The sequence below is a fragment of the Cuculus canorus genome, chromosome Z, assembly GCF_017976375.1.
Source record: "Cuculus canorus isolate bCucCan1 chromosome Z, bCucCan1.pri, whole genome shotgun sequence".
Lineage (NCBI taxonomy): Eukaryota > Metazoa > Chordata > Aves > Cuculiformes > Cuculidae > Cuculus > Cuculus canorus.
This window is the reverse complement of record NC_071441.1, coordinates 2,318,490-2,331,048: the sequence shown is the minus strand read 5'-3', so window position 1 is coordinate 2,331,048 and position 12,559 is coordinate 2,318,490. Positions and strand designations below refer to the sequence as shown.

Sequence of the window (12,559 nt, the reverse complement as noted above, 5' to 3'; positions counted from 1 at the left end):
CAAAAATAAAAATCCTCAAAATATCTTAGCACTTGCTTTTCTTATTTAGTCAAAATTCATTCCAATCCAACTTAATAACATTACAAGGTTTATTATTATGCTGTCTAATTGGTGGAAGAAACCCACAAATGCCATCCATGTCAAGAGTAAACCAGTCTTTGGACCTGCATAGAACATCACGGTAGCTAGTTCTCTAGGACTCTGTTTTAAATCTGAATTCCTTCAAACAAACAAACAAAACCCAGTCCCAAACCACAGAAAATTATTAAAACTAAAACCTTTATATAAGGACAAAAAAACCCATGCTCCACAAACCAAAAAACTATAAAAAAATAAAAATCCCTGGAAAAAGCAGCTCCTAATATTCTGAGAACATGAGTCTTCCTGTTTTGTTACTGACAGGTGTGGACACAATACAGCGGACTTTAAATAAGATGGAAAATCATATGTAAAATACAATTGTAAGTGTATTATATACAGATGAAAGAGAGAGTGTTTTTCCCAGAGTATCAAATATAACAAAGATGGCTTTCTTACAGAAGATAACACCCATTACTCATTTAATGTAAAATGAAGCAGAGAGGGCGAGTGTAGAAATCAAGTGTAATGCCATTCTTCTGCTAATTCTTGAGTACTTGAAATTAAGTTACATATATCTATTTCCTTCCAGATTTTATATACAGAGAAAAATGCTGACAATAATTAGCTATGACATAAATAAAAAATATGCCATCCTTAACAGAAAAATACTTGGCTTCTATAGATAAGGCAGAAAAGCCTTCGTTTGCAGTATCTGTCTCAAAAATTGAGGTCTTTTTCTGACGAAAAGTCCCCTACATTTACATGCACAAAATAGAATAGCTGATGTTGGACTGCTTGTGTCTCTTCATGAAATTAACAGGTTCTGAATTCAAATAAAACTACATTCAATTTTTCCTAAAGTTTTCCATAGCCTGCGTTTTATACAGTTACTGCTACTATCTACCACTAGACAAACTGTTCTTCATTTTTGGGCCAACATCATTTTTTCATTGACCATCAAACAGCATATTTGTTGATTTACAGAGAATATTTTGCCGCACCAAACTGCTGTATTTCATCTGACAGTAAGCCAACAGTAACAACTGAATCTCCCCAAGTTAGTCAATATACTCTGAGGGATTTGTTTGAACAGTTAATTCCTACAACAAGACAAATTAAAAATCAAAGTGGACACTTCTACTAATCATTTCGGCATCCCTGTTATCACATTTATCTTCCTTTACCCATAACGTTGCTTTCTGGACAGCAAATGGACAGTTTTCACTTTTATACATTAAATTTAGCTCTAAACCTGAAGCATTCAGGCATTCTTATATAGGTCAGTAGTAGTTTATAATAAATACATGTGCAAGATGAGCTCATGTTAAGCTTTTAATTCCAGCATGATTACCTTACATTTCTGAAATGAAGCGATTATAAAGATGAGGCCCACTTTACCCAACATTTTAACACTTCTACTACCAAAATCAATTTCTTTAAACATACAATTTTGCCTCTAAAATACCTTTCCTAACTACCGCCTTCCACAACCAATAAAATAATTTAAGGCAAGAGAGGAGACAAATGTATTAACAGTTCAAAGAATCAGTGTGAGTTATTTCTGCACCAGCCCACAGATCAAAATTCACGATGCAAGAACAGTGATGCTCACCACTGAACTACATCTTGTTTTCCCCATTGCTGCTCCCTTTCTCCCACTAACAGCTGGAATTTTACTTGGTGGGAGGTAATGCTAAGAGCCCTGTGACACTTAAGATACCCCCAAAGTAATACTTTTTTTTACCAAAATATTTAGAGTCTTAACTTAACTACTTACATGGTAGCCAAAGGGCTTTCAATCTCCACTGCTCCAATTTTCCTAATTACTTTTCTTGTAACTATCCCTAATTATGGCACTGGAACCACAGAAACCATGAACTTTCTTTCACTGGAACAAAGCCACCACATACTTTCTCCAAAAGCTTGCAAAACTACAATTATGTTCTGACTGAAGAGAATCCTGCAATGATTCCCATCACACTGCACCCACAGGCTCCAATCAGACGCTAAGATCATTCCTATATCATCCTTCAGGTTTAAGTCAAGTCAAAGCTAAGTTTTGACCCTTTCCAAACACATCTGAAACAAGCAAGGAGAAGAAACACTGCCTGGTTCATGTGCAGGAGCAAGCACTCCTGAGGAACAGCCGAGTAGGATTTGTTCATAGAACATGGATTAAAACAAAAAAAAAAAAATACCAAATTAATCTGAATATCCCTCCCCCCATTTAAACAAAAAAACCCATATTGAGCTTGATATTTGAGTTTTTTTAGGATAAGTTTAGGCTTTTTACATAAATTGAGCTTGATTTAGAGTTTTTTAGGATTATATATATTTTTTTAGCATAAATTCCACATATCTACAATGGCATTTCAGGAGAGAATAAATGTGACATCTACTCTGAACATGCTCATAAGCATTCCTCTGCGAAGCGCAACAGAGCCACTTTTCATTTGGTGGTCTGCCAGGTTTGAAGTTAGGACAGAAAGCTGTTCCACATCCCAAATTAATGCCCTAGAGACTGCTTATACAGCTAGTCTTGTCTCTAGGTTAGCAGAGATTTAATTATCTGCACAACAGCTAAATATAAAAAGTAAAAAAACCTGCATGGGGTCAAAGAAGGGAAAAAAGGCATTTTCACTCTTTGGTTTTCAACTATGAGGCAGATCACCTCTTCTGCTCCTCCCTCCCTCATTTTAGACTGCAGCGACACAGAGGGAAGGGGCTTACTGACAAATTTGCTGCAATACTGCGTTAAGAAAAACAGTATAAATGATAGCTAGCTTTCAGATACATAACCAATTTTTTTTCCACAGCTGCCAATGCCAACCACTGTTTCAAGTACCTGGTGTAAAGGACTACACCTTCAATTTAGGGAGCAGAACTATTTCTGTTTTACACTGCAATGCAGGGATTAAACGTATCTGAAAAATTTGTGCTTCTTTCAAGTGTAGTAACTAGTGACAGTGCTTCAGAACACAACAATATTTTTCTTCTTACAGCAAATATAAAGGTACCAACGCACACGCTGCAGAAAAGGAAGTTCAGTTCAAAGTACTGCTAATTGCTATATCAATCAGATTACCATAGTTAAGATAACACAGGTCAGTTATAAAGGAACAGTAAGTCTGCAATACAAGGATTGGAGAGCAAGGAGACGGACACCCAAGTGTTTAACATTCAGAATATACCTACTTTATACAGCAACATATGTAGAGATATCAGCCACTTCTGAGCCATATAAACTGAGATATCAAAAGCAGCCTGGTTATGCTGCCTGTCAGCAAAATGCAGCAGGATTTGTCAGCTTAGGAAGAGCAATGCATTAATGCAGCTATAATGCTTGAGAAATTCTGCCTTGTTCAGTGTCACGGATCACATGGATGCAGCTGTGTATGCATCTCCCTACTGATCAAATTCCATCTAAGTTCCAGCTGAACCTACTGTTTCCTCTTGGATAGGTGGTTCTGAAGGCCTACACCTAACCAAAGAACACCAGACGGACAGATCTGGGTGAAATTATTAACTATGAATTGAGGCTTCAAGAGTGGCTGGAGAACTTGTGGTCTATTTTTAAAATGAACTTTTCCTTTTGAGATGTTAAATACTGTAATCGTAGTAACTTCTCAATTTTTTAAACTTACCTTAAAGACTGAAAACCTCCAGTCTCTCCTGTGTTTTCAAAAGCTGAACAATACTCACTTTGTCAAACTATGGCAGCAGACTGGATTTCCTGCTGGTAAGTACAGCAATGCTAAAACACTAGGTTTAGCTAGTGCTTACCATGACATACCAAAAAAGAAGCCATGGAAACTGGAAGCTGTTTCTCAAACCCTGTTTTGAAATATTTCAATTTCCGAATAATAATAACAAAAAATTTCACTAAGTAGATTTGATAGTTTTCCCCTACACAGCCTGAAAAAAAAGACTTCTGACGGAACCTAAAAGCACACAAAACTTGCTAAGCAACCATCAGTCTGTGACACAAAAGGCAGTGGTGCAAAAAGGCATGGAGCTTGCAATACCTTCATATTAGATGCCTCATTTTCCAGTTTTGTTAGGTGATTTGAGTTATCCTCTAGCTCTTGCCGAAGATTGGAGTTCTCCATCTTTAATGCCTCAACTTGCTTTAACAACTGATCATATGAAGCTGCGGCCATCCTGGGCTACCCTCAGCCCTAAAAATGTAAGAGAAAATATTGAATTTTAACATTTTAGGAAAAAAAAAATTGAATTTATCTAACCACACACTTTCTAAATGTTTTATTTAAACCCATTAACACTATCAATGCCCAGAACTAATGCCAGTTCAAAGACTTTTTTCAGTGGGCTTCCATTTGACACAATTAAGCAAAAGAAAGATATTCATTAACAATTATATTAGGTGTTATGGGAAGCCACAATACATGGAAAAAAACCCACAGCATCATACAAAAGCATCCCTACTATTCGCATTTCAGTTCTAACACTGATAAACTACACAGATAATCGACGATATTTAATGATTTTTTGAAAGACAACAAGCACCATCAACCATTTCTAAAAGATGCTGACTGCTTGCTTGTTTTATGAAATGCAATATAGTCACAGATGTTCAAATTTTCTAGGAATAGCACACACTAAAGGAGATGTTGCATGAAAGGCAAGCAGTAAATACTAAGGAATTTCAACAGAAAAAAAGCATCAAATGTAGTAGTAATCAAGCCTTTTGTAACAATACCTTCCAAGGCATAAAGATTTAAAAAAATAAATTTACAAAATTCCAACACAAGAAGTGGTCATGTTGCACAGTAGAATAAAAAGATACAAGGCTATTCTTGATACCAAGATATCCCATACTATTTTTCTAACATTGTAACACACTCCTATAACACCATCACAATTATTCAGACATTACAAAGGAGAAAGAAGCAAATACTCCAATTCTAAAATTCAAATTGCTTCCTGCTTTCCAAACCAAAACCAACCAAAGTTGTTCACCTAAAAATATAAGGTAACTAAAACATGGCTGACCACATTTGAAGCTATCAACTTCTTGTACATCAGCCATTCAAGAATAATAAAAGGAATCCTAGCACTTTGTATATGTACAAGTTACCCTTCCAATATCATCACAGGAATTTCCTAAGTATGCAGCTTGTAACTCATAGGAAAAAAATACAAAAAGCCTACGAGACAATATTCCTTTTCACTGTTACTGCAGTACTGTGGAAAAGATGGAAAAATTAAAGACTTCTATTTAGCATTTTCTGTGTATTCTCTCACTGAACCTTTGACCTTACTGCTTGTGTAACTCCTCATGTAATCAACTTCGCGCTTCCAGATGAATCTTAATTGAATTATCCAGCTTATTAAAATATAGGTTAAATTACTGAAAAATGTTTTCAATAATTTTGAAAATTATGTTTAATCTTTCTAAATGTAAACTCAATGGAACATAAAGAACAGTATCTACCACTGAAGTCAAGAATAATAATGAAAGCTGTAGTGCATTTGATATGATGAGTTTATTTCCTTTTATAGAAGCAAATCTTCATGCCCTAAGCACCTGTCATCAAAGATAGGAGAAGGAAGAAGCAGCCTGCTGCTTATGGAATTGGGATTTTCATGACAGTACCAATAAGCCGAATTAAAAAAATCCTCAACAAATTCCTTTTGCAAAATTTGGTCATGCTTTACTGGATCATTTCAGAGAAACAAAGGCAATCTGAAACATCTACTCCGTTCTGGAAATTCTGTGCTTTTACCATCAGGTTGTTTCACCTAAAAGGTGAAACAGCTGTCAAAGAACATTGTAACAAAAAAAGAATAGGGTAATAATAATAAATAATAATAATAATAATAATAATAATTGTGAAAAAGGGCAGACTACTTCTGTTCCGTTTCCTTTTTGATTTTACTTAGCAAGTAACAGTTTCTACTCTTATTAATAAAACCAACAGCTGTAGCTCACATTTCCTTCTAGAACACATACTGCATGGGCAGTTCTGCACAAGCCCAAGGAAAAGCAGATACAAACGGAAACATTTTCACATTAGCTGTCATAAATCAGTAATGTAGTGTAATATTTATAGAACTTGTTGGTTTCGACTCAAGTAGATCACACATTTATTCATTTACATCTAATTTACAGAACCGTTGTGTGCCATGTATTTGACATGCATTTTGCTTCTATCCAGGATATATTTTTTTCTTTCATTATTTTAATTCATGATTACAATGGAAGGGCAGGTAGTGCTAAAAAACAAGGAGTTTTTACATTTCCTCTCCAGATTAAGAAATTCTCACTCACGAATTTGGAAGCTATAACAATTACCCACATTAACAAAAACACATATACACAAAAAAGAAAATGGAGAAAACTGAATGAGGGGAGGAGCTACAGTAGTAGAAAGACAGCAACTGCACAGTTCTGGTATTTTAAATGAAAACCAAGCTTATATGTGCTTACGTTAAATGAGTAAGGATCCAGATTCTGAAGAGGAAGTTTGGTTTGTGTTCTCCTCCTGATCAAAGTTCCTCAGCTTCCTGTTGTGTGCTTTGTTTTTGTAAAATGAAAGTAGAGCATCACCACTACGAGACAGCATTCTGCCTCAAACTAGGAGTCACTTCCCAATTTATTCAATGACCCAACTTTACTCTGTGGGTTTTGAGATAAAAAAGAAAAATTGAGTTAGCTGATTACCACAAGCTGGGTAACCCAAAATGCCTTCATTTTTTTTTTGTTAAATAGATGGCCAAATGGACAGGAAGTGACACTGCTACAGGCAGAAACTCACTCTTGCCAGTTTGGCAGCCAGCAGGAGCCAACACTGCCCGACTGTAGCTCTGCTGGCTGCCCAGGTACTTGATGGAAACCCGCCTGTACCAGCAGGAACCACAGCAACACCCAGCAGCTGCTCCCTGTCAGGATGTTTATGCTGGATATGGCATGAACTTTAAAGAGCATCGGGGGGTGGGGTGGGGGAGAAAGGCGTACATTATTGTATATTTTGGGAACACAGTCAGGTCTGGGCAAAATGTTTGCAGTCAGTCTGTCCACACTGGAAACTGGACTGCAGGCAGCCAGTCTCATGTTCACAATGCACTGCAAGCACTCGGCATATTCTGTATGCATCTGCTTCCAGTCCCTGCCACCCCACTGGCTGAGACACCTGGACTTCTTCAGGGTAGATGTACATATGCCTATCTCCATCCAAGATAATTCTTTCTCCTGCCTGTAAATGAATGACTACCATGTATTTGAGGAGAACAGTAAAGTACTTTTTAGAAAACATTGATCTCACCTATCTCAACTGCAATGAGGCGTAATACAGGGCCACATGTAAAACTGCTCATCTCTACTATAACTATGGCTGACAAAACCGTATGTGCGTAAGGAGTAGCTTGAAGATGATGACAGTGGGCAGTGCTGAAAGACAAATTGTTGGCCTGGAGGCAGGTTGTCAGCAGAATTCCCCCAAAACGAGTCTGCAACATGTATTTTTAAACATTTCATCACTGATTTTGGCACAAGAACTCGACATCAAAACTCGGTCCCATAAATTCAAGAGGCTTCACAAGGTCAGAGAACTACATCTAATACATAAGGAATTTGATGAACTGAGAAATGGAGTGGTAGAAAAAGGGTGGAATTACACAGCATCACATTAAAGTAGGAGCCTCATCACCTTGAAGCAACCCAGGTCTCTTAGCAGCCAACCTGAAGGGCAATCGAGAACTGCCAACACGAGACTGGCACAAAGAAAGCAAACATGATCACCAGAGTCATCAGGGCATTTTATAAAGACAAGAGTAAGAAAAGTTAATTTAGTGGGTGCAGAGAAAGACGCCGACGTGATCAGGGGACTAGAGGGTCTCTCATTTGAGAAGAGACTCAGTGAGCAAGCCCTTGCTGCTTCAGCACAGTAACATCTGGAATGACAGGTATACTTTATCATTATGGAGGGAAAAACACTCAAGAACGAGAAAAGTATTTATGTTAAAACACAATACTGACATAGAACAAATAAGTGTTAGTGACTCATTTGTCAACTGCTGGCTAGCAACATCCTTGTCTAGCTCACTGTACAGGAAGGAACGGGACTTAGTGGTTCAGAAATCCAATGCTGTACTCCTAAACCTCCACAAACAAGAATACTTTGCTTATTTTTGTATCTCCAAGCTATTTGTATACTTTTCCTCCTGAAGTAATGAAATGCCAAAGCCATTTCACAAAAGAAATTACTATTTAATTTTAAATTAGGGGAAACAGACACAGGTAGTACATGACCTCAAAGCAGCCTATGCTTTCTGATGCTGAACACTGTGCCACTTCGCAGCAGAGCGAAACTGCAAGGCTCCATTACACACAAGGTATTCCACATATATTGAGCTAACACTCCTACAATTAAAACCTGCCTCTCTTCTGGAAGCAGGTTTTTTTTTGCCAATAGCCTCAAACCAGGCACCTCAGATCAGAGTTCAGGTCCCAAAATTAACCCTTGGGTTTATGTTCCTGAGTGAGTTAAAAAAAAACCTAAACCAACCCACAGGCTTTATTTTTAAATGCAAAACTGGTGGCATTAATAGAAACTGATGGTATTGTTACATCCCCGTCTCATTTTTTAAAGGTCAAAATGCTTCCCTTGGGGAAAGAGTCAAACTCTGGATGCTCTCGGCCAGACTGGGTTAACAGCCACGTATCGCCTCGTTCACAGTAGTAGTAACCAGCAACCAGTCCGAAGGAGAGCTGGGAAGAGTTTACCTGGGGCCCACCAGCCTGAAACTGTACCCCCGCACATATACACACAAAGCTGCTCCAGATTACTGGGGCCAGAATCAGCTGAATAAAGAATGACTCTTCCCACTTCCCATGTGGAGCGGAATGGAAGAGGAAGAAGTCCAGGCTACAATATGCACTTTGCATCTCACACAGCCCAAGGGAAAATGCATGACACATGCAACACAACCCACTTTTGTGGTGTTTATTTCAGCCAAGCTCCCTTTTGCACTCTTAACTATGTTTCTTCTCCAAAGAGTGGTCATTGTTCAAAAATCAAAGGAAGAAATAGAGGATTAATATGATTGTATCAATAACCATCTTAAAATACAGAAACTCTAAAATTTAATATCCTCATTGTAAGATGCACCTAAAATCTAGGTCTCCCACTCCCTCAACCCATATTTCTCATAATTAAGACATTTTACTTTCCATCTACTATTAACATAAGGTAAAATTATGACAAGAAATTTCATGCTCTATCAAATCAGCAGTTTGCAAGAATAGACACAAAGAAGAATTTCAAGCTGGATATAACTCGTTTACACCCTAAAATAAAAATTAATGAGAAGCCTAAATTTACGCAAATATACTGTTAAGATTTAGATGTGCATTTTTCTACATTAAGAAAACTATACAAGCAACAACGGCCCAGAAATCAGGAAGTTAGATGTACTCTTTTCAGTTTCAGAGACAGGCAAAACCCCCAAAGTTCTCTGAAAACTTACATTTTTTTAATTGATCGGACTTTTTTTTTTAATTTGAAAGCAATAAGCACATCCAGTCAATATTCCCTAGAGGTTCTGCCTAAGAACCCAAACAACTTGATACATTAAATCTCCTTATAAAAATATTTCAGACTGCCATTACTATTTTTCATACATAAAATCTACCAGTAATAACCAGATATTTTTATAAAACAACTTCTGTAGAACAAATTAGTCTTTTCAGAAACTCCAAACCCCTACTCTGTATTTTCTCAACAATAGAGACCAAGAACTGTCACTGCCTACAGGTAAAGCTAGACAGGACTTTTAGTCAACTACAACTCATTTGTTTCAATTACAAAAATCTTTGATGGAATAACCACCCAAGGAAGAGTTTTTCCTGGTTTTTTTTTTTTTTTTTTGCTAGAAAATAAATTATACAGCTATTTCTGACATCAAAATAGTGAAAAAAGGCAGAAGTACCTTTTTCAATAAGTCCAAATACAAACACCACTACCATAAACCAAGACTCCTGATCATGCAATTGATATTGGGTTACGAGGTTTGTTGACAGTAAATCAGATGATCAACTCTCTAATAAGCAAGCAGAATTTAGCATTCTGCTACCACGTCCAGTAAGCAGATGAGCTCCTGTGCTCTAAAACCAAAAATCTGTAAGATCTTTCACAACTTTGTTTGTTTTCTTAATATAACAACTTGTAATCATTGTATCTGAACTCCCTGAATATCTACATTATAACTTAATAAGGTTGGAATGGACCACCAACTCTTATTTCTTTCTACATCCATATATTTTACCCAACTATTCAGTGCTGAGCCAAATATCTTGGCCTTATTACTCTTTATCATTCTGACAATTTTTGTTACTCATTCCCATGCAACTAACGGTGAACTGTTTCTTCAAGCGCGTTATCACACTGAATACGGAGGAAAAAATAGTCAAGAGATTTTTTTTCCCTATAAGTTTAGCTTAAACACATTTTAAAACATTTTTTTGAAGCACTCGTTCTAGGGATTCTGACTTGGAAGCTGCCAGTGCTAATTGCTGGGATGCTGGGAGGGCTGCACCAGTGCCTGCCCCCAGCTGTCTGCCCTGCCCATCTCTGCAAAGTTCCCACCCAGGGAAGACAGAAGGGCTCAGCTGCTCAAGTGGCAGCTGCCTAAACCACTGTAGATTACTGCCAGACTACCAAGGTAATCTGAAATACGTGTTTGTTTAGCTTACTGTGCTGGGCCATTAACCACAATGGTTCAGCTGCTCTTACGTGCCCACTTCACTTCCGAAAGAGGGACAAGACTGACAGAGAGGGCAGCAAAAAATCCCACATGGCTGTTCTATGGTAACCTAGCCCCACTTAGCAATTTCAGCCCTAAACGGACTATCTTCGTACAGTTACCTTTATCAAAATGCTCAAGAGCATAAAGTGAAGGGGGTTTTTAGCCTTTCTTATTTCAAAACACATAAAACCACGCCAATTCACATTAATTCAATTTCTCTGTTGACTGAACCCTGTATGGGACTTTCCCCTATTTCACTTGCAGCCGGTCTTTGCATTAAATGGTTTAAACGTAAATATCCTTCTGTTTGTCCTTTTCCAACTCTGGCAAAATATCATCACTTTAAAGTGCTGCTTTAAAAAACTTATAAAAAATGAGTATCAGTGAGCCAGGGATTCTCATATCCGCTTCATTTTGGGACAAGCGTTTCAGGCTCATGTTCAAAAACGTTTATCCTTCTCAGGCATTGTGCACTCTCTCCTTTCCTACTCACTGAAAAAATATTTAATCGAGCCTGGATCCTAGAAGCCCATTATCCTGATTCTTTCCATACAAAGCAGAAAAATTTTATTTCTGCCTCCTCCAGCATCACACTGAAGAACTATGTTACATCAACCTGGTGGTAAGCCTATGCTTTATTAAAATGGCTTTTCGTTGCCAGGATATTTAATCCTCCTATCCCTACCTGCATTGATGAACAAACCCCAAACTTCTAGTCTGTAGCAGCTAGAAGAGACGTTATTTTGTTTGCTTTTAACTCATCTGGGATATGCAGACACACAAATACAACAAAGTCTGAAAATCCTGTAAGTCTTTGGGTGCAGCTGAAAGAGAATTAAGGAAATACACAGTACAGAATGAGAATTATCCATGAGTAGAATAGCAGACCCAGTACCTTCAGTTCACGCTCTCACCCATTCCGCACTAGCATGCTCAGGTCATCAGAAAGATGCAGGAAGCAGCAGAAAACAGCCATCACAGAAAACTGCTCTTCATCAGCTCATTTTAGCAACAAGGGCTGATATCAGAAAGTGAATTGCAAGTTATGTAATGCTAGTCCTTTTAATAAATTTGAAAAAGCTGACATTGAAAAAAAATGGACAAACTATATAAAATTATAATCTCTAGATTAGGTACACTCTGAATTCCCAGGTTTTTCAGCTGTGCAGAAAAAAAAAGCAGGGGACAGATGAACAGCCTTGAGTATTACCAGTTACCTTACCTTAAAACAACAAGCAAAGGGGTTAGTCCCTTTAAAATGGGGCCACACAATTTTCTCTAAACCGCATCTGCATGGAGAGGATTTTCTTCTTAGGTTAATGTCCACTTCTCATGAAGGTTATCTTTGTAGACAGCAGATTATCACACTGAGGCGTTACTGTACCTGATCTTCCCAAATCCGTTTCACTGGGGGGACTAGGTAGAGTTGTTTTGTTCTTCCATAAATGAATGCCTAACTTGGCAAGAGCTTTCAATCCATTGCTGTTATTTTGGGATACTTCTGTAAGTTCAACACTTGGCCTGTACTCACCATCATAAGAAGCATCAACATCTGTTTTTCCTAACCAAAATGTAACTTAGCTGATGAAGGTTTGAAATAATATGACATGCGTGTGTGTGTGTGTGTGTGTGTGTGTGTGTGTGCGAAACAGAAGTGACCCCAAGTTTAGGATTTTACTAAAGAACACTAACAATCAAAAAACTCACTCCT

General features: G+C 37.6%; 1 protein-coding gene across 6 annotated transcripts in view; it reads right to left on the bottom strand.

Annotated features, from left to right (window-relative positions):
- Window positions 1-12,559, bottom strand: part of APC (APC regulator of WNT signaling pathway) — a 97,354-nt gene that overhangs the window by 58,496 nt on the left and 26,299 nt on the right. For 5 of the 6 annotated variants that reach the window (XM_054053428.1, XM_054053430.1, XM_054053431.1 and 2 more), the window contains exon 2: window positions 4,107-4,259. In XM_054053428.1, the coding sequence (XP_053909403.1) occupies window positions 4,107-4,241 (135 nt within the window). In that variant the 5' untranslated portion in view covers window positions 4,242-4,259. Of the gene's footprint in view, window positions 1-4,106; window positions 4,260-12,559 lie in introns of those variants that run through there. The other variant, XM_054053433.1, reaches the window with a different exon arrangement.